At 41.1% G+C, this 22,106-nt stretch overlaps 2 protein-coding genes across 6 annotated transcripts in view; both read left to right on the forward strand.

Moving 5' to 3' along the window:
- The window catches only part of csnk1g2b (casein kinase 1, gamma 2b), a 32,478-nt gene extending 20,304 nt beyond the window's left edge, over positions 1 to 12,174 (forward strand). For 2 of the 5 annotated variants that reach the window (XM_031859486.1, XM_031859487.1), the window contains exons 4-12: positions 4,563 to 4,711; positions 5,060 to 5,294; positions 5,501 to 5,586; positions 7,171 to 7,255; positions 7,347 to 7,495; positions 7,717 to 7,800; positions 9,063 to 9,164; positions 10,139 to 10,245; positions 10,915 to 12,174. In XM_031859486.1, coding sequence (XP_031715346.1) covers positions 4,563 to 4,711; positions 5,060 to 5,294; positions 5,501 to 5,586; positions 7,171 to 7,255; positions 7,347 to 7,495; positions 7,717 to 7,800; positions 9,063 to 9,164; positions 10,139 to 10,245; positions 10,915 to 10,969 — 1,052 coding nt within the window. In that variant the 3' untranslated portion in view covers positions 10,970 to 12,174. The remainder of the gene's footprint in view (positions 1 to 4,562; positions 4,712 to 5,059; positions 5,295 to 5,500; positions 5,587 to 7,170; positions 7,256 to 7,346; positions 7,496 to 7,716; positions 7,801 to 9,062; positions 9,165 to 10,138; positions 10,246 to 10,914) is intronic. The other 3 variants (XM_031859488.1, XM_031859489.1, XM_031859490.1) reach the window with 3 other exon arrangements.
- Positions 12,175 to 12,247: 73 nt separating this feature from the next.
- mfsd12b (major facilitator superfamily domain containing 12b) lies at positions 12,248 to 20,976 on the forward strand. Its single transcript, XM_031859325.1, has 9 exons — positions 12,248 to 14,590; positions 15,774 to 15,984; positions 16,724 to 16,850; positions 16,931 to 17,116; positions 17,719 to 17,811; positions 17,926 to 18,018; positions 18,169 to 18,342; positions 20,249 to 20,343; positions 20,841 to 20,976. The coding sequence occupies exons 1-9, from the start codon at positions 14,371 to 14,373 to the stop codon at positions 20,974 to 20,976; spliced, it is 1,335 nt and encodes a 444-aa protein (XP_031715185.1). The 5' UTR covers positions 12,248 to 14,370.
- The last annotated feature ends 1,130 nt before the right edge of the window (positions 20,977 to 22,106 follow it).

The following is a 22,106-nucleotide window of genomic DNA, read 5'->3' on the forward strand; positions in this document are numbered from 1 at the left end:
ACACTATTGCTTCACACAATTGTACACTGCAAGCAGTAACCTTCATGAGTAAAATGCCAATACTTTATCAATACCTGTTCAACAAGCATCAATCCTGTAGAAAAGCAATATTTCCATGTGCTCTGTCAGCAGTCTGTCATCCACGCCTCTGTTTTACACAAACACTTGAATTGTGACAAACAAAAGCTCTCTGTACTAGGGTCAATCGACTAATTGGTGCAGATAGGGTTTTTGAAATGGTGTAGTTGCCAATGGCTGCTCAGCCATCACAAGTCATGCAGTCGTACATCACCGTTTTATATAGGGGAGGGGGTGGGGGAATAGATTCTTGGATGCATTGCGATTCTCTCATTAACGATTTTGACTCGATGCAGAAAACTCAATCATCGGAAATTTCAAACTCTGTTCTCAAATTTGTGATCGCGTGTCACAATTCTGTGACACCGGGCTGTCCGTTCCTAACCGCTGCCCCTGAACGCAACAGATGATGCATCAAGAAGAATTGCTAATCCTTTTATAATCTTATCGTAGCCCTGTGAATCGGCATTGAATCTTGAGGAGCCTAGAGATTCCCCCCACTCGTTTTATATAGAGGCTCCATACACATAATGACGTCCAATTTTGCTCAAAGTATCTGTGTGCATGTGATTAACTAAGGATTGAATACGGGGTGACAAAAAAATGGTTTATTAAAAACGGTGTATGTAAAAGTAGCCGACAGAAGTAAAACTCCAGCTGATGTGGCGGTGAGATGAACTTTCACTTCTCTCCTAAATACGAGGGCTCTCACCTTTTTATGGTTAGTTGATCTTCTGTTCCAGATTCATCAATCACTTGGTTTTTGATGTTCAGTGATCCAGATTTACTTATTTAGTTATTTCTTATAATTATTACTACTTGTTCAGTTCAACAGTTATCCAGTTTGTACATTCGGTAATAGAGTATATTGTTCATTCAGATTGATTGTTTATTGGGGTTTCTTTCACAGGGGAAGGATAGCGGCCGATTAATCGACTATTGACTATTCGTGCTCCAAACTATCGTTATCACATCAGCCTTTAAAATTCCACCATTGGTTGACCTCTAGGCTAACTGTTGAGCTTAGTTTGACACGACATTGTTTTCACAGATTTTCCTGATATTGTGCTGGCCATCAATTATTTTCTTGACAAAGGCAAAAATCACCTCAAGCAAGCATAATTTCTTTTTTTTGCAATTGAGGAAGCACTTTAAATATAAAAAATACAATGCAGACTAGTAATATATTTATCCTCTGTTAAGGTTAGACATTGTCAATTGTTTGACATAGAGACACTTTCAGTAGTTTAACTCTTAAAATGCATCTATAGTTTGACCACAGAGCAGAGAGGTCCTGTCTCCAGCTGATGACTGGCTACTCCACCATGATATGACAGAAAGGCTCACTTGACTGTTAAGCGTGGGAGGAGTCGAGGCGATAGATTAAATCTACTTATGTTGTCAACGATGCTAAATGTGGACACGTGACCCTGTTAGTCCTGCTCAAACCAAGAGCCTCAAATATGTCACAGCATGGACGACTCAGTACTTAACGCCCAGGAGGAGCTTATCTGCACACGGTTAATTCTCTTAAGATCACACCAGTTGGGAGTTGTGCCTCTCAGTTCACATATTTTTGTGAAAATTGGAAAAAAAAGACGTGGCGTATCAGTCGCTCTTGGCAGTAATGGCGGTCTTGTATTGGTGAGGAGTTTGTGGCTTCAGTCACTTTACCTCTGCTGTCAGGTGACTGGCTGCAGAGAGGTTGTGCAGTGTTTATGGAACCAACTATCATTTAACAGTATTTCACTGGTCGATTTAGCTCATGCAGTCCTAGATACATGATTGTATGGATGTTACTATAATTAGTACCACATATAGGGAGGTTTCCTCTGGAACAATTTATCTGTGATAGTTATCCTCATTCCTGTGAATATTCATGGGCCCCAGCATGGCTGTTGAGGGCATGATATGCTGTGACAGCCGCCGCTCTGCTCTCATACGGCGTTTACAGCCGACAAGGCCGTCCAGACCGACAGTGTCGTCACTGAAGCGTAGCGGCCACCCTCCGGTTCCCCCTCAAGTAAACGGTTTGCTCTGTCGGCATGTTTGCCGTAGTTTGTGCTGTTAGCTCCATTAGCTACGAGCTGCTGACTCAGGCGTTGAGAGGCAATCAAAATGCCCCCAATCTTGTATTATGCACCGTTAAACATTTTGCCATGATTAATAAAAAGTAGCATGCTGTAAATTCTCGTATTATTTGACACAATTTCCACAAATTGTATTACTTAATGATTGACTTTCCCCACTAGTTATTCAGCCCTTTGGCATTTTGCTGGCTTGTTGTGCTTATGAGTTATGTTGTGTTTGTAGCTCCAGGCTCAGATTTCAGTCTCGTGAGGACATCTCCAGAACATTGGGCCTAATGGAAATGTCTTCTTCTTCTCTCACTGCACTCTACACCAAAATCTGAATCCCTATCCTCCCTCCTCCCTCCTCCAGCCCTCTCCTCTTTGGCCAATAACTCTGACATTTCACTGTAGGGCAACATTGTCTTCAGCTGACATAATGCAGCCTTCTCTCTCGCTGTGTCGCCTCAGAAGGTCTGTCTGTAGATACAATGGGTTGGATTGTCTCAAATTGTCGAGACAGCGGGGTTCAGAGTACCGTTGAACTGGGCTTGTAATGAAAGCCAGACCATGTCCCGTAAAGCTGAACACAGTTGGATGTATTTCTTGATATGACTTTACATAATAGAATTACACAACGTGTATCATCACAGAACTGATTCAGTTTGCTTATTGTGTATAACTGAGAGAAGCCAACTGCTGAAATGGTTTGTTTGGCTTTAAGCTATTGAAGAGAAGAAAAAATAAGACTGTTTCCTGATTATGGTTGGCACGGACACTTTATCATTCTGTTGCTTTTGAAGTGCTCACGGTTTCCTGTTAAAGACAAGTTGTTGCACTGGAGAGTAATTTCACTGTTTTCTTTTGTTATGGTTGAGTTAGTGTCAGCCATCACATTTCACATAGTCTCACGTATCCTACTTTGCACAGCTGCTGTTGGCCAGTTATATCACAGTATACATTCAAGTTTAGACAGAAATCACCCCCAAAAATGTGCTTTGGCCATTTCCCACCCGCCATTTCAAGATTAGTGCTTGAAACTGCTGTATAACCCCAATCTTTGCTCGCATCCACCAGCAGTAGATAAAAATACACTGTGTGCTTTTCCTCTTGTGATGACTGTGTTTTGAATGCCCTCTAGATTTGGGCCAAGCTTTGATGAGTCAGCCCTTCCAGCGACCTCTTGTCACTGCCTCATCTGTCATTGGCTTCATTACCTGGAAAATCCTAGAGACTAAAGGGCAGACAGGTGTGCGTGTGAGAATATGCGTGTCGGTTTACTTCCGTGTATGCGCAGTATGTCTTGTTGCCCTGATGTAAACTCTCTGTCCGCTGGCTCTCTACTGACGCACAATCCAAACTGAATACTTTCCATTCTTAACTCTCATTTTATCTGTGTCACACATACATTTTTCTTGCAGACAAGTACGGTACAAATGTGCCTGCCCATTCTCTCAATGCCGTTCCCATTTTTTGACTCTTTTTATCTGCCTGTGTGCTGTTGGAGCAGCACCGATGTGGTGTCTCATGGTTACTGATCTTTCAGGGAGAAGGCTGGCATGTAGATACGGGGCATTTGGCACCACAGTGTGGTTCAAAGGTTTTTCGATGGCTTCCTGGTGACAGAATCAACTCGACAAGGACTAACTTGATAGCGAGGACTGTGAACCTGGAGAGTGGTGGTTTTGATCTTGGGAGAAGTGGTACGATGGATTAGGAGTCGATGGATTATCACGCAAAAATGTCCATGAGTTATAGAATGCCTCTGAAGTGTTCCAGATAAATGAGTCTGTTGTTTGTCTGTACGTAGCGTTGCGTATCTTTTTTCCAGTGAACGGTTGCATATTATCGAAGGGTTCTTGTGAAATACGATGCTGGTTCCTCACAGGCCTCAGCAGTTCACTTTGTTTTGACTAAGCTGCAGAGTCTGTAGCAGGCCATGGTGAATCTGCTTGCTTTTGTTGCACCTAATTATTAATAAATTGGAAATTTGCTGGTGTTTTTCGATAAATATATATTTTTGCACAATTAGAAAGTAGTATTGTTCCAACAAAAGGACATACTGTAGTGTTTTCACACTGTCAAAACACTGATGTGTTTATCCATTTTGCCACTTCAGTATTCCAGTAAAACATTGCAGTGTTGTATACTCAACTTAGTTGTTAAAATGAAACATATTACATACCAGTGCAGTTGCATAAACCTCTGCACCTTTATCTCTGAATGGTTGAATGGTTTCTGTTTTTTTTTTTTTCCACATCAAAAAAAATAAAATCTTGTCAGGGAAGAACAATAAAAGCGTCCATTAAAGAGAACACGTTATTCTGTAAGACATAGCAACAATTGTATTGTGATCATTCAATTAATAGACCTATATTTTACATGAGTTCACTAACTGTCTTTGTGTCTCCACAGAGGGAATCCCTCAAGTGTACTATTTTGGTCCGTGCGGGAAATACAATGCCATGGTGCTGGAGCTGCTCGGGCCCAGTCTAGAGGACCTGTTTGACCTCTGTGACCGCACCTTCTCCCTCAAGACCGTCCTCATGATAGCCATACAGCTGGTAAGGGGGGGGCAGCAGGTGTAGGCTCAATTAGATGAGTTAGCGGAACAATAAAGTGCAACCTAGACTACATTACAAACGTATAGTGGAGGGAATGCTAAGATGCTCAATGCAAAGTATTGTGACATTGTTTACACTGCCGTAGTTGTGATTTAACATTTGAAATATTTTCAACTGAAGCTGACAGTAATCATGTAATAAAACTAGGATATTTACTGAAAGCTTCTGTCTTCAGTGTATCCATCGTGTGCTCACTGCTCGGAATATTTCATGTTCAAAAACTGTCAGGATAATTGAGCGATTTTACTTTTTTAGTGACTACTATTGACCTGTTTTTTGCTCGTCTAGATAACACGGATGGAGTATGTCCACACCAAGAGTCTGATATACAGAGACGTGAAGCCAGAAAACTTCCTGGTTGGGCGGCCGGGAAGCAAGAGGCAGCACACCATCCACATCATTGACTTTGGTCTGGCCAAAGAGTACATCGACCCCGAGACCAAAAAACACATCCCCTACCGGGAGCACAAGAGTCTGACTGGGACGGCACGCTACATGAGCATCAACACACACTTGGGAAAGGGTAAGAACGTCTCTGGAGCAGGGCTGTGGTTTGATAAGCCCTTCAGATTTGAGTTTTTGCCCCAAGTTAAGTTTAATGGTTTAATCCTAACTGTATTATTAAAATACATCACCAACACGTAGACAGCATTTTAAACAATTATCTTATACAGTTATTTGTATTTCTCAAGAGGTAACTTCATTTGAATCTTCTTGTGTCTCTTTCAGAGCAAAGCAGAAGGGATGATTTGGAGGCACTGGGTCACATGTTCATGTACTTCCTCCGAGGTAGCCTCCCCTGGCAGGGCCTAAAGGTACTGTAGCGTGTTGTTTGACATCATCCAAATGTTGCCACATACTGATTTATATCAGACTAATGTAATCCTCTTCATGCGTAGCATAGAGATGTACCTTTTGCTGCTGCACTTGTCAATACAGTATCTCTTTTATACCTATCGTCCACATGACATTCGGAACAGAGAGCCTGTTGTTAACAACATCATGCTCTCACACTGGTGACATTTCAAGGTCTCCCCACTGATGCCTCTGTATTGTTTGCTAAACCTAAAAGACCCTCTGTGTCACTCGGACACAGAAACTATTGAGACCTCTGTGATTGTTTCATTTGCTGTTGCTTAACACAAACTTGATATCAGTTGTGGTGGAATAATGCACAATGATAAGGTATAAATGACAGGGCAGAGGCAACATGAAGCAAAGTGGTGTTCCCTGTGCCAAGTCTGTTATTCTTTGATTAAACACCTGACATGAGGGGGATTGTTAGTCCTACTTGCACCATAACCACTTGCCAACAAATTCCCGTATGTCATCAAATCCATATATTTGCAGCATTTTTTTATTTTTTAATCTCACTTGTTTGTTTATGAAAGATCATGAAATATAGTTTCCAACCTTAGAGCTCATACTGCTTGTGTAAGAACAGCACCAATCACCCCAAACCCACACACCAGAATTTCTACTCTTCCAAATTGGGTTTATATCACAAATCTACAGTAAAGAGAAATTTGACTGAATATCTGCTCTGACATCCTAAATAATAGCTGATATTCTCCTCCTATTGATAAAGTAACTCGTCGTTATTTTTTATTATCAATTGGGCCGCGCAGGTTTCACCATAAGTGCTCACAATCAAATCTATACAGCATGTGACCAAACAAACAAAGACTCCTCCACACTTGCTTTGCATTTGAACAGTTCACTGATGAAGAATTTAAAGCATTGAGAAACCAATGCTTGCTAACGGGTGCACGGAGGGCAGGTTATAGCTGCAGAGTTTCTGGTCTTTGTGCAGGCGTCAAAATCAAAGGTGTACATAGAAAAGGCTACAAGACACAACACCTCATCTGAACATTTGCTATGTGGGAGGAAGCTTGTGGTCGATGAATGTGAGGGATGTATAAATGTGGGGGATGTTGGGTGGCTCGGGCCAAAACAAGTTCTCACAACACACGGTATAAAGTGGGTCTTTTAATGTTCATACATTGACACTGTGACACCCATGTATACCATAATATTGTAGCGGACAAGAATGATCCTATCATGGGAATCATGTGTCCCACAAGGAGACTTTATGCAAGAGTCATCCGGGGAGTCATCCAGTGGACATCAACAACATTATTATTAACTTGTCACAAGTACCTTTATTCCATAATCTGCTTTAAGATCATTTTCACCAACAACATCCCTCAGCGCTGTACATATCTGTGTTATGATTCAACGATTCAGAATGACTAACCAGAGGATTTGCATTTGTCTGCAGCTCAATTGCCCAATACATATTACATTTGCATTTTACAGCTATTCATCTACACTTGCCGCAGCAAAGTATTTGCTCCAATTTTCAGTGCAATATGTATTTTGTCCTGTCTCCTTTCTAGGCAGATACTTTGAAGGAGAGGTATCAGAAAATTGGAGACACCAAACGAGCGACACCCATTGAAGTGCTTTGTGAAAGCTTCCCCGGTCAGTAGAACCAACCGCTGCCCTTTTGTTTACTGTGTTGTTTAATTTCTTCCAGATGTCAAATGAAACGATATGTTGCCTTTTGCTACAGAAGAGATGGCCACCTATCTGCGCTATGTGAGGAGGCTGGACTTCTTTGAGAAGCCTGATTATGATTACTTGAGGAAGCTCTTCACTGATCTGTTCGACAGGAATGGCTACGTCTTTGACTATGAATACGACTGGGTCGGCAAATCACTTGTGAGTGCCTCTTACCCGATCCACTAAAATCCTGTGATTGAACCGTCTAGTCTCACGACTGCAGTTGCTTTTTATATAAATCATTTTTGCTTAAGGTTGCTCACATTATGGGTGCTGAATATTTTAGTTTTTCCTCTCAATTCACCACTAAAGTTTTACTCTTTATCGCCTTTTAAATTGTCCTGATTTTGACCCTGTGCTTGTTGTGTTGTTACCTGCAGCCCACACCGATAGGCCCCATCCCCAGTGACACGCCGCTGCCGCCCAGCAGCAGAGACAAAGCACAACAGCAGACCAAAAACCAGGTGAGGTCATCAGCAGTAAAACACGACAACACAAACCACACCCACCCACCAATCAACCAACTGACCTACCGACCGACCAACCAAGCCTGTCATTCAAGTTCTGCTGCCAGGCTTCTATTGTTGTGTGCACAAGTAATCAACTTCCTGGAACAAAAATGGCTTCTATTCAGTCCCACTTCTACATTATACCCGTACTGTCTTCAGTTTGACTGCCTGGCAGCAACATCATATGTCCTCAAGCTCTCCGTCAGACTATAAGACTTAAACGAACCAACATGCACCATCATGAGGCACTGCTGTAAAATAAAGCACCTTCTTCCCCTTCAGTTTATTCTTCACGCCTTGCCACCCTAAGCTCCAGTCATTGCATGCATGAGTTGAAAATGCAAATTGCATTGTTCATACCAGTAATGACGTGCTTGGTGTATGACAAAGTGTTGACTTGGAATTTATTTTTTTATTTTTTTGGCATGCTGTCCGAGCCTTGTTTTCTTTGTTTGTTGAGTAGAGAGGTAATGATTCAAGAGTTTAAGTAGAAAGTGATTACGAAAACCTTCCGATGGAGTCAAATCATGGTAACAATCATGTTGTTTTACTTGACGAGTCTGACTCAATGTTTCTCGTAAAACCAGACGGGGAGTGAATTAGATTTTATGATTGACTTATTACAGTGGACTCTAACCTCTTTTTATTATTCTTCGTCTAACGTGATTGGCTTGGCAACAACTTGCCACCTTTTTAAAGCTGGCAAAGCACCACCTCCAGTTTCTGTACTGTACAAACCTGTAACATCCTGGTTAAAACAGTCCGCTGCATCAAAAGAAGTTAGGTCTGCAAAGGAAAGCCCAATGTTTTTAAAAAAAGTACTCTAAACTAGCTTCTAGATGAAGTTTAAGTATAAACAATAAAATAGACAATTGACCGTTATTGTGAATAAACAGTTTGAGTTGAGGTGATCAAGGCTGTTTTCTTTTACTCCTGCATGACTTTATTAGTGTGTTGATCTGTGCTTCGCATTCAATTTTTGCTTCCCTCTACTCCTCTATTAACATAGTTTTGTCTTAACAAGCTTGCTTCTGCTTGGGAGACGTCTTCTATAATTTTTTTTGTATTTGTTTTCATTCACTCCCCCTCCTCCTTGTCCCTCCACACCTCTGCCCTCACCCCCTCCCACCACATCCCCTCACCTCGACCCCCTCACCCCCTTCCCTTTCCCCACTTCACGACCACCTGCCTCAACCCTTTTTGCTCTTTGCGTCAAGTCGCCTGAGCCCAAAGGAAGTGAGTCTCAGCCCACTCCAGTGACCAATAAGGAGACTCTGGGGTCGCACCTCACAGCTGAGCGGCTGGGGGGCTCTGTTCAGGTACTGCTGCTGCTGCTGCTGCTGCTGCTGCTGCTGCTGCTCTGGTGGTTAATGCATGAAGCCACATGGTTCTGTGTGTCTGACCCCCTCTCACACTGCCTGTGTGTTTGTCTGTCTGGTGCTCCGTCTTTAATCTCTCTCTTTCTGTGTGTGTGTCTGCATCACTGTTTGAATCCCAGTGTGCCAGTGCTTTGACTGTTCTGCTGGCTCTCACTGCTTCTTTCGCCTCATTGGCTGTATATGCAGCTCACAGGAAGGGCCACGCAACATGACATCCAACAGCAACTGTCATGCACACCTCGTGAAATACAGATTCTTAAATCAACTGAAAAACACATGAACTAATAGATGGATGGACAGAAGAAATCAGAGGCTTCTGTAGTAAATGTGGCCTAAATATGCCACCTAGTGTTGGCTAATACAATTGCAGCATTTAAAGGCTGGGTTCACATTTCTGCAAGTCTGTCTTAAAACAGTATTTGCATGCACATCAGCACATTTGTATTTGCCGTTACTCTTCCTGTTCTAATACGCTAATGCTAGACGAGATGGAAGGAAAAGATTTATATTCCTCGATATGCTGAAATGTCTTCCAAAGTTGATCTGAAGCTAATGTGATGCTTCAGCAGTCTGATTTTGATTTTGTTCGATCAAGTTTGTCTTTTTAGTATGAAATCCATTCTTTATGTTTCTGTAGGCACAGTTTCTCTTCTAAGGAGGGATAGCAACACAGAGGGAATTTTGTACTTAAAATACTGTAACTAAAGTCGTAGTGAACTCAAACCTCATTTTTAAATGTGAATCAATCCTTTAAAACGTCTGAAGTTGCTTTAGTCTGAACTACTCTCCCTGTCTGAGAGGGCAGATAAATAGAGATAATTATTTTTATATTAATTTTCATCTCCACCCTGCAGTCAGCAGCTCAACGTGTACGTGTTTATGATCAGTCTGGTGTCCTTTTTGTTCTCGTGCAGGTGATGAGCTCAACGAATGGCGAGCTGAACACCGACGATCCCACAGCCGGACACTCCAACGCTCCCATCACCGCTCCCGCCGAGGTTGAAGTGGCCGACGAAACCAAGTACGAAACGGCTGTCCAGATGCATAAAAGACAGTGCTGCTCGCAGTTGGGGTTTAATAGCATTTTAATCGGTCCTCATCCAGTGTTGAATTGGAAGTAAAGTCATTTCTTAATACAGCCCAATATCACAAAAAATTCAAGGGAAATGGAAGCAAATCCAAATTATCTCCAATTCCCAACTGAATGTCTTTTGGTTTAGCTATTGCTTTTTGCAAGTACAATTTGGGGGGATTTGTTACCCTGACCTTATGCAGGTTACTTTCACATCTCTATCATCTCTCCTTTGTAGTCTTTGTCAGACACATGCATACTTGTAACAAGCACAATAGAAACCCGGTTACCTGTATACGAGGCCAAGAATCTGCTTCCTCCAGGAGGAATCTCACTGGAGGGAGGAATCACGTTTTGCTAATCCGCTAACTCAACTACAAAAACTCCCAAGTAATCTGGAGAAGGCCAACTGTGTGCATTTAAACACACTAAATGTTTTCTACAGCGCTCTTTGCTAATCATTTGAAGTTTGATTGGAGCAACCTGATCTAGAATTGATCAATCAATTGAACACCAAACCTAACGAGCAGTCTGCTGTATTGATATATCTCGTTTGTATAGATGCGTCTCCAAATGTATTGTTTTCCTAAATCGGAATGTTCCTTTGTTTTCCTGCAGGTGCTGTTGTTTCTTCAAAAGGAGAAAGAGGAAAGCCCTCCAGAGGCACAAGTGATAGAAGAGAATGGAGAGAACTTGAAACATTGTGGTCACTGTGGTCACACAGACCCACTGTCCCTTATCTCTTTCCAGTTCCCCCCTCACCTCTTTATCCCTCTCACCTTATTCCCGCTGTCACTCTGTACCTCGTGCTCTCTCTTTCTCGTTCTCAGTGCTCCCCGGCTACTGGCGAGTTAAAGGAATGTTGCAGTTCTACTGACTCCACAACAGACTCTTGATTCCTTTATCGACGACAAATAAACGTATCTGCATTACAACGTGGGGGCTTGAGGAAAAAGTAAAAAAGCTGTAACAATGAAACTCGAATACCGTGGCGTGAATATGAGAAAATATACTGTTTGAAACAGCTATGTATTCTAGATTCCACAAGAAGGTGTGTTGTTCCAGCAGTCGGCTGTTGATCAGGGTGAACCGTTCGAGTGGTTCAAGTGAAAGAAATCTGCTCCGTAGGATTTTTTTTTTTTCGTTTCTTCCTTTGGTGTGTGTTTTGGGATCAAGGTAAAGAGGAAAAGGTGAACTATGCTGATGTTAAATTTGAGTGACACAGAAAGCATTTCATCTATAAAACAGAATTTGGAGGACTTTTATGTTTTTTGGGTTTTTTTTCGTTCTTTTTTTTTTTTGTAATTGAATCATCAGTTTTCAAAATCAAAGCCCTGCATTGAAGATGTATTTTTATGTTTTAGTGTTCTGGAGTTCTTTTCCTCACTCAAGCTTTCTTTTTGTCTGTCGATGTGGACTTTGTAGCACAGTCACTGGCCTCAGGTACTGTGGACGATTGAGAGAAACGGATATTAAGCTCTCTTATTATTATTGCACTTTTGGAAAAAAGAGAAAACAATTACAGTGGAAAACTTAAGGTTTGAAATTAACAATTAAGAAAACAGCTTAATAAAGACTGATCTAGGAAGAGTCCTTCACACCGCTTATATCTGAGTTATGGCTGAAAAATGTTGTTGATTTACATGAAGGAAAAAAAGAGAGATATGTCTTTCAATTTTTACTTCTCGCATCAAAAATAATTTACCAGGAAATCATAGTTTGTGCCTTTCTAAGTAAAAGTTTTAAAGCTCAAGTGGGTGTCCCGCAATGACATTTTATCTAATCTGTCCCAAATACTCACTGGATTAGTGTGTGCGTGTGTGTGTGTGTGTGTGCGTGTGCGTGTGCATGTGCGCGTGTGTGCGTGTGTGTGTGTGTGTGTGTGCGTGTGTGTGTGTGTGTGCGTGTGCATGTGCATGTGCGCGTGTGTGTGTGTGTGTGTGTGTGTGTGTGCGTGTGTGTGTGTGTGTGTGCGCGTGCGTGTACGTGTGCGTGTACGTGTGCGCACACACACAAATGTGGAGGTTTTTGTAAGTGAATGTTTAATGAATGTGTGCACAGCACTTGTTCTCACATACAAGCAGTATACATCCCTTCATCTGCTGTGACAATCGACACGCATGTACTGTGGTGTTGATTGGTTTGGTGTGTGTGTGTGGGGGTGGGTGGTCTCACAGGCAACCCACATCTGTCTGAACCATTGTTTTGTTTTGTCAGGAGGTCACAGACAGACGGGTTGACTTCATGTCTATGACGTTAATGGACTGCTGTTTCTGAAAACAAAGGAGCCTTCCAAAAAATCAAAATGTACTGAACTGGAAAAACCAATTGCCCATATTTGAGTTCCTTGCTGCTGCTTACAACATAGTTTCATGTAGGGCTGCAACTAATGATTCTTTTCATTATGAATTAATCTGCTGACTATTTTCTTTATTAATCATTTGGACTTCAAAATATAGTTTATATAAATCCCATAATATTATCCTTGGCCCCACATAATCAAATATCTTGTTTTCTACAACTAACATTTCAAAACACTAAAATATTAAATTAACTACAATGTAAGACTAAGAAAAGTAGAGAATTTTCACGTTCACAGGCCTGGAACCATCAGTGTTTGGCATTTTTTTGCTTAAAAAACGAGACCTGATTAAACGAATAGTTGCTGATTAATTTCCTTTTGATTGACTATAATCGTTGCAGCTCTAGTTTCATTTGTCTCTTTGATTGTTTTTTTTATGTGTTCTTTGTTTCCTGGCCAAGATGAAAGATGTATGTCTGGCTTGGAGCTCTGGCTGTGTTCAGGGTTGTTTAAATTACCCTTCATGTTTCAAGCTCATCAGAGATTGCAACTTGTATGGCCTTCAGTTAGTTAAAGGAGTACTCCATTGACTTTAATATTGCGCTTTCTTTAACTTTGCTGACTCACGGGAGGCATTAAAATAAAAAGTGGTCTAAATCGAAGCAGTAGTATTCAAGATATCCTGACTAGTGAGTCCAATTCCAAAAACCACTGGATCCTACATTTCCTCCTTGAAACCCTACCTGCCCAGTTTATAATGCAGGCCTCATGTTAAAAATTGTGCCGAGCCCAGGAGGAGGCACCCCTGATGACACCTTTATATCATATGGCTTATTATTTAAGAATACGGAAAGCTCCACCCAGAGGTGAATAGCTGAGCTTCATGTGTGAAATCTGCAGTGTCCCATTAAAAGAAAACACCGCTTGGGCTTCATTCTTAGAATCCCTTCTAGTTTAACTTTAGATCACTGACTGAGCAGTAATATCACCACTGTGTGATGAGAATGATGACCTCACAACGTGTCAAAAATGAGAAAGTGAAGTTTAGGTTGTTTTCCACGTAAATATAACAAAAGGGCAATACATATTGCAAATGTATAAATCCACACTGATGGGTTAAAACAAAAATACTTCAGAGGCCGGTTCAGATGCTATATTTCATTTCAGTGTCAATTTCAACACGATTCACCCAAACACATCTGCAATGGGGGGGACAATTGATTTAAAGTTGTGAAGGAGAGATGAATATTTGTTTGTAAAAGCACGAGTTGGAGGTTTCTTGCTTGAATCATTTATCGTGTAAAGATCAGAGGAATCAACTGTATGTGGGAATTGTAGGCCTATTGTAACTCACGAGTTTTCACAACCTCTGATTACCATCTAATAGATCCTGCACCGTAGGCGTGTACATTGCATTTCTGTGTAACTCAAGAAAACAAATGCAGTTGCGCAGAGGACGCGGTGCACCAGTGAAGTCTTCGGTGTAACACAAGTGCCGCTGATTGCTCAGAAAACCCATTCAATTATTCTCTGAAAGCTAAACCGGATCAGCTGACCCAGCTTGGCATAATCCATTACATTAGGTTTATTATACGAGTTGATAATTGAGATTTTTTTTTTTTTTTTTTTTGGAGATGCTCAGACCAAGGTTGAACTGTGTTTTTGCTCAACGTCTGTTAGTGTAACTATTTGCATTATGTATTTGTAAATATGACAACGACAGATCTCTAATTGTGAATAAAGGAAGTTTTATCACAGGAGTCGGATCAATCATGGAGCAGTTTGTGCCCACCGGACGCTCTTTACGCTCTTTATCAGTGTGCAGGCGGCTTTGTTACGCTATGTGGTTCGCCTACCTGCTGGTCTACCTCCACTCCGTGATCGGCTTTCACAGCACCGATGCCGGTGTGATGATGCTGATTGGCCAGATAGCGGACGGAGTCTTCACGCCTCTGGTGGGTTATGGATCTGACAGAACAGTGTGCGTCTACGGCAAGAGGAAAGCCTGGCACCTATTTGGTTACGTACCTGAGAAACGACTTAGAGGATTTCCATAAATATACAAAAGTAGTATATCCTAATTAAAAGTAGGGTTCCAATTAGTTCCATCACTAATTAGAACCCTAAGTAAGTAACGGAAGCAATACTGCAGTGTAAAAATACTTTGTTACTGCATCCAAAACTAGAAAAGGTGAAGCCTCTGGGCTTCCTTTATACACTTTCTCACTGAGCCAATAATAGTTTAAAAGCTGGAGAACGCAGACTGTCCTGACTTTTTTAGATTTAATACTCTCTAAACAAATAAAGGCTCAGTGTGAGTTTGCCTGAAGTAAGCCCAGAAATGTTCCCTTTTTCTACAGTTGACACCTTGCATTCTTGTATAACTAGTGATGCGTTCATGGAGCCAATTTTAGTTAGGACTACTTTACATACTGCCGAGTAACATAATCTATGGTAGCATAATTTATTAGTTAATTCAAATCTTCAAAGGAGCTAAAGCTGTCAAATAAATGTAGTGGAGTAAAACATACAATATTTGCCTCCAAAGTGTAATGGAGAAGAAGTATAAAGTAGTAAATACTCAAGTAAAGTACAACTACAGAAAAAGTAGTCTTACTTGAACAAATGTACTTAGTTACATTCCACCACTGCTTATAATGCAGAATGGCCGCTTTCAGTGTAATATATATTATTGGATTATTGTTATTGATGCAACGTGTAGCAGCATTTAATAAAGCTGGTTGAAGTCCAGCTATATTCCACTACTTTTTAAACTATATGTTCAATCTATAACAATCTTATCATGTTATTTTTTAATTATGTAAGTAGCTATCAAATAAATGTCCTGGTGTTAGGCTACTTGTTCTTCCTCTGAAATGCGGTGGAGTAGAAGTTGCATAAAATGGAAATAGCCTACTCAAGTGAAGTAGCCTATAAAACATAATGTACTCAAGTACGGTAGCTCCTTGAGTAAATGTGACTTTGGCTACTGATATTATAGCGATATAATGTGCAGAATGCTTCAGTGACCTAATGGGCAATGCAAAGTCCAAGATAGACCACCATAATATTAATAGGCTTATTTTGTTTAGGCTATATGGTACCTCTCTAAACAGAGCAGGTGTTGAATAATATTCTATTCTAGATATTAGAATAATTCCCCCTCTGCTTTCAGGAACCGTTTGTGTTGTCGTGTCTTTCCCCTTCCTTTTCAACCGCTGCCTGGCCTGTAACGACAACGCTCCTCCGCAGGCTCAGATGCTTTACTACACCCCCTTTGTCCTCATCTTCCAGCTCGGCTGGGCAGCCACTCAGATCTCACACCTCTCCCTCATCCCAGAGCTCGTGTCCAGCGAGAGCGACAAGGTGGAGCTCACTGCGTACAGGTGAGGTGACATCTTCAAGGCCTCAGTTACAGGAACACATTTCCTATTCTGTCCTCTCAATCACAGAGGAAGCAAAGCTGATCAGTTCACTTACAGTGGAAGATAGTTCAACTTGCTATTAAGCCTATAATATTCTTAGCAAAACAATTCCTGGTGCTTATACACAGGGGTTTTTGAGAACAGCAGTGAAAGTTGCAGTTTCACTGCTAGGTGAGAATTTGGCCTCGGGGAGCAACAGGAGTAAATAGTCATAATCTGGGGTAGTTAATTGTCAGTCAAATTACCCGTTGTTGAAGTCATCATGTTTTTACAGCTTTCAGACTAGAATATTTGACTTTGTCTGAATACGAAAACATGAAGCATGGGGTCAGTTCTTCCATTGGTTTCCTTCTCTTCATCCATCCAGCTTCCTTCCTAGTCTCTCCCGTTTCCTCCGCACAATCCTTGCCTCACTCCCATATTTGAAAAGTTGTCACAGCTTCCTCTAATGCTCTGTCAGAACTAGACTCAGTTTAATGCCACGGCCTATTATTAAGGCAGTGGAAGTGAAACAATGAGGCAGAAATAGCAGCCAAATTCCTCGTGAAAAGGAAAGAGAAGTAACTCCTTTCATCATGTCATCCAGAGCCGCGCAAATATTAAAGCAAAAACAAGATGCCTCCGTGTCTTCTGTTATTGTTCGGTTAAAGCTGTAAAAACCAAGTTACTGTTTGTTTCAATTATATTCCTTGTTGTGTAGGCATGCCTTCACTGTGGTGGCCAACATCACGGTGTACACTGTGGCCTGGCTCCTCTTCCAGTCTCAGCACAATGTGGACCCCTCCATCCCAGACAGCCTGGGCCGAGTGGACATCCCTCTGTTCCGGGTAAGAAGAGAGACGCCAGAGAGATACCACACTCCTGCACAATCGCTATTTGTACTCTACCTCTCTTTCTTTGTGTGTAGACACTAGCCCTCATTCTACTGGGTACTGGAACTTTGTTCTCCCTAATATTCCATGTCGGCACAAAAGAGGCCATGTCGGCCTCAGAGAGCGAGATTCAGCTGATTACACCTTCCCCCTTGCAGGATGCTTTGCCTGGTCCTGTGTTTCAGTGGAAGCATTGGCTGAAGGAGCCTTCCTTCTACCAGGTGAACCTGTGCTGAATCAGAACGTTTCTCCTCTTCTTTCTCACAGGAAATGAGATTGTATACTTTGGATATAATTTGTGGTTAAATCACATGTACCTACTGCATTGCAGCTCAGCGTTTTGCAAACCACCCTGTGGTGTTTTTATAAAGGTTTTCCTGTCACACCTGGCAACCATTTGCTTCCATTCATTTTTTTTATGTGAAAATCCAATTAACACAGGGTATAATAATATAACATATATGATAAACATTAGGGCCGGGTGTTGAACCTCAATATGCACTGACCGTAATGTGTTCACAGCATCAACTCCAGGACAAAAAGCATTGAATGTTTGGTGAAATTCTTAGCCTTGTTAACTTATTTGGGTCGGATATTTCCTCATTTAAATGATAGTTTTGGTGACTTTCTTTTGATCAGCATTGTTTTCAGAAGTGTCTAGAGTATGCTAATTGATTTCCATATTAACTAAAAAGTAGAGACAAAATCTAATACTGTATAGCAAACATTCAAAATGGTCAGCAAGAATGTGAATGTATTATTTGTAGGTTTGTTTGCTAAAACTTGCAAAAACACTGAATTGGTCCTTTAAATCTTGCAACAGGTGACTTTCCTGTACATGTTCACCCGACTGATGGTCAACTTATCTCAGATCTACATCTCCGTTTACCTCACAGACTCACTGATGTTACCAAAGGTAAGGCCACACAGTGTGTTTTCATACAGTGACTTGATTAACTCGTCATGTGGCCTCTGCTTGTGAAACGTCTGTGTTGCAATTCAAACATTAGTTTCCCTCCTCTCTCCTCAGAACTTCATCGCGATCATACCTCTGGTGATGTATGTCAGCGGCTTTGTTTGCTCTCCGGCCATGAAACCAGTCAGCAAGCTCATAGGAATCAATGTGAGTCTCGCCCTAATAAGATATATTTGAGCAACTCTATCAACATATTGGCAACAACACTCCCTTGTGTTATGAATTCATCCCTGTTGCATGATTGATACATTATTAATTAGACAAAAAAGTGAATTAAATGTATTTGTCTGTTATCAGGATACCTATTTCGTCGGCCTGTTGTTGGTGTTTGGCTTCGTCACCTGGGTGTTTGTGGACAGGAGCATGGCAGTTGAGAGGGTCTATGGAGCAGCCGTGCTGCTGGGAGCCGGCTCGGCTACAATCCTGGTCATTTCTCTGTCCATGACGGCCACACTCATCGGGGAGCAGACAGTAGGTGGAGGGGAACTAACCTACAACAGTTTATATCTTTGCAGGAGAGGTGATGCATGAAGGAATATAAAAGGACAAGGCTTGCCATATTCTATATTTTTCTTGATGTCAACAAATCCCATTTAAAAAAAAAAAGCCAATACCAATAATGAAATGATCCTATCAACAAGTATAGTCTGTGTGTCCAGAGCTTGATGCATCTTATTCTTCTGTGTCATTCAGGGGAGCTCCAATGTTGTCTAATCATGTTAAAAACATTTCAATCAGGCGAGACTTCATTAGAATTTAACAATAATTGAATACACAGACAATACATGTTTGAATAGTGCAAAGTCTTTGGCGATTGAACTCCATCCTGAAGTAGGATAAACGAGGGGTAGTGATGCTGAGGTCAGATGAGGCCTAATCCCCCTGGAGTCCAGACACTGGTGGTGGTGGTGGTGAAGGGAGTTGCTGCAATCTGATGATGAATGAGGAGCATGACTGTGATGCTGACTGGAGGTGATTGGGGTGGAGGAGGGTCGCATCCGATTTGAGCTGAAATGACAACTGACAGCAGCAGAGAGGAGAACATTTTTAAAGTTTGACAGAAACGATGTAATTGGCTTAAGGAAACTGTGCAGAACCGGGTTGGTTAACTTAACCAAACCAGGTTCTGGTTAAATTAAACGGGCGTCTGTGGCTCATGGGGTAGAGAGGGTTGTTCGGCGAAATGTCCCTGAGCAAGACACTGACCTTAACTGCTCCCTGTATACTAGGGATGGGTTAAATGCAGAGAATAAATTTCCCCTCTTCTCTTCTAAAGTGAACCGCAGCTGATAATCAGTAATCACAGGATAGCCTTCTTGACTGAACTTCTGCTCACTCTTGAGTTCATCCCACACTGCTCTAAATACTCACACTAGAGCAGCAATGAATGAATCTGTATGAAAATAGTTCCCAACAAATGTACAATTTTCTTCTGCTTGAGTAACGTTTTGCAAAAAACTACAGTGCCCAGTTGTTTTAGGAAATTACTGAGCCTTTTTCAAAGTGAATATTTGTGACCTGTTTTAAAGGTCTTCAGTAGGAACACATGTGCTTGTAACTGACAGCAACAGAAGGGCAGGGCAGTTGAAAAGAACGGAGAGACACACATTGTTGGCAACAGTTGAGTGCCATGGCTTAACAGTAACAGCAAAGTAGTTTACCAGTGTGCCAAAAATGCTCTTTTAAAAAGCAAATATACAACCTGTCAGGGAACAAAAAATACAAATAAAATCACATGCCACTTGAAATTGTACGTACGTTTTCACTGTGGTTAATGTTCAAGACAACGCAAGGAAGAAATAAACAGCTACCCTCTTGTTTCAAACGTCCCATCACAAACAGCCATCAAGTCACAGGACAGATGAAGATCTAAAGCAGGGGTGGGCAATTATTTCCCCCAGGGGGCCGCATGAGAAACAGGGACTGTTGTGGAGGGCCGGACCAATAGACTGAACTCAATCCTGCTCTATTTTATTCCACCTCTATATAAAAAGTAAATTGTATGGTTTTAATAAGCTGAGTGGTAAGAGTAAATATTATGATCAGTGGTGGAATGTAACTCAGTATACTCAATACTGTCCTTATGTACAAATTCAAGGTACTTTACTTGAGTATTTCTATTTTATTCAACTTTGTACTTCCACTCCACTACATCTCAGAGGGAAATACTTTTAACTCTTCTCATGTCTTTCTTCACTCGCACCGTCTGAAAAGAGATGAATGAAAACACCAGATACATTTCTATTGTCTATTGTCTATTGTGCGTCTTATTCACAGAAAGCAATGCAGTGAAGAATTGCGTCAGTTTTTAAGGAGATTTAATTTGTGCTTTGATGTGGCGACTCTCATGATCCTTCATCTCTGTCTTGTTTGGCAGCAAAGTGGAGCCTTTGTTTACGGATCGATGAGCCTCACGGACAAGGTGGCTAACGGCGTCGGGGTCGTCTTAATCCAGAGCATACGACCAGACAGGTGAGTGTCTCTGTGACTGAGTCCTTTTCACTGATGCTCCATTAGAATGAAAGTTTGGAGGAAGCTGACCCTTTCATTCACATGCCTCACCCCTCCCACATGATTGTACCAGGTGACATGTTCCTTCACTACAATAAACGTGTAAACTGTATTTATTTTCAATTACACCTACCGCCTGAAACACTCACTAGAGCACCAGATTTGTTTTAATCCACGGCTGAAAATAATCGGAACCTGAGCAACGTTTTCAAAAAACCTACAGTGCCCAGTGGTTTTAGGAGATAGGATATTGATGTCAGATAGAAAAGTACAGAGTAACACCAGCGTTATCCTTTAACTTATGAATACGTGTATGTTTTTTTCCTACAAAATGATTTCAGTAAATAGTCGATTTTTCTCAAGATTCATGCGGCTTCATTGCACACAGTTGACCCCTTCACTTCTCAAAGACCACACCTTTAACCAAAGTTCTTCTCATGTTCTTTTCTCTCTAACAGCATGGAGGCCTGCGGCCTGGACTGTGTTGGGTTATATTGTGACGTCATGGTTTCGGTAACCGGGGGTGTGGCCGTGGCTGCACCTCTTTGCCTGATCACTCTTGTAATCTGGCCAATCAGGATACTGAGAAGTTAGAGTTCAAAATCTGCACCGCAGTCATTGGTTGTGATTGGACTCATACGCACACACGGAGAAAACAACCTGTCATGTCAGAGATTTAATAAACTACAGTGTTCGTGTCTTTTTCTGTTTAAATCCACTATTACTATTTCAGATAAACACAGAGCACATTTGTAGTTAAAGTCAGAAGATAGTGCAGAAGATAAAGCGACCACCTAGTGTATGAATCTGTAACTACACTGCTTTCCCTGAGGTATATACAGGTATATTTATTTATACGTATATTTAATGAGAGTATATTAAAAGCTTCACATCACAGGTGAAGTTTCCTTTAAAAAGATCTTTAATGGATTCAATTGTGTAGAAGAAAAAATAAAATCACACTCATAAATATACAATATTTCATATAGATATCTGATGATAGTATTTTGTGGATTGGGAAAGTAAATATGAAAATGAAAATATACACATTGTCAGAGCACTGAATGTAAAACTGCACAGCAGAGACACTGGAACGATTCACACAGTAACACAACTGAATTAGTTTTTTAGTAATTGCATTAATTCATTTATAATAATAATTGATAATTGAACAATGCTGTACAATGTACATTTTAGTTTTTGTCCATTCCCGCTGTACGTTTGTAGTCTTTGTCTGTCTCATGAAAGCTGCATGTATGAATTTGTAAATGTTGTAATGGCTCAGTGAACATACAGTATATCACAATTTGGCCTTGTCTATTTAAGAGCCAACTGATCACATGTCCCTTAAGGAGCAATGACAAAGCTCTATATATGTTTTGTGTGCAAAATATAAATATACAAAGCTGTATATAAAGTTAGTTGACTAGTAACTAAAGCTGTCTAACAAATGTTGCAGATTACAAATTACAAGTACAAGTACCTCAAATTTGCAGTAATTAAGTAAATGTGTTGCGCCACTAATTGAAGTAAGAATTTACTAAACTACAGTTCAATAACTACATTGTCTGTGATGAGGATCATGTTTATTACATGTTAACTTTTGTTAATCATTTCTTTACTATAGTTGTATTATTGATTCATTGTAATGAAAAGTTCCCCTGTTTCTGAATCCGCGTGGTCGCTGTAATAAAGCCCGACCTCTCGCGGTTGAGCCGCGGCGG

This window comes from Anarrhichthys ocellatus, unplaced genomic scaffold (genome assembly GCF_004355925.1).
Source record: "Anarrhichthys ocellatus isolate YVR2014 unplaced genomic scaffold, GSC_Weel_1.0 scaffold22, whole genome shotgun sequence".
NCBI lineage: Eukaryota > Metazoa > Chordata > Actinopteri > Perciformes > Anarhichadidae > Anarrhichthys > Anarrhichthys ocellatus.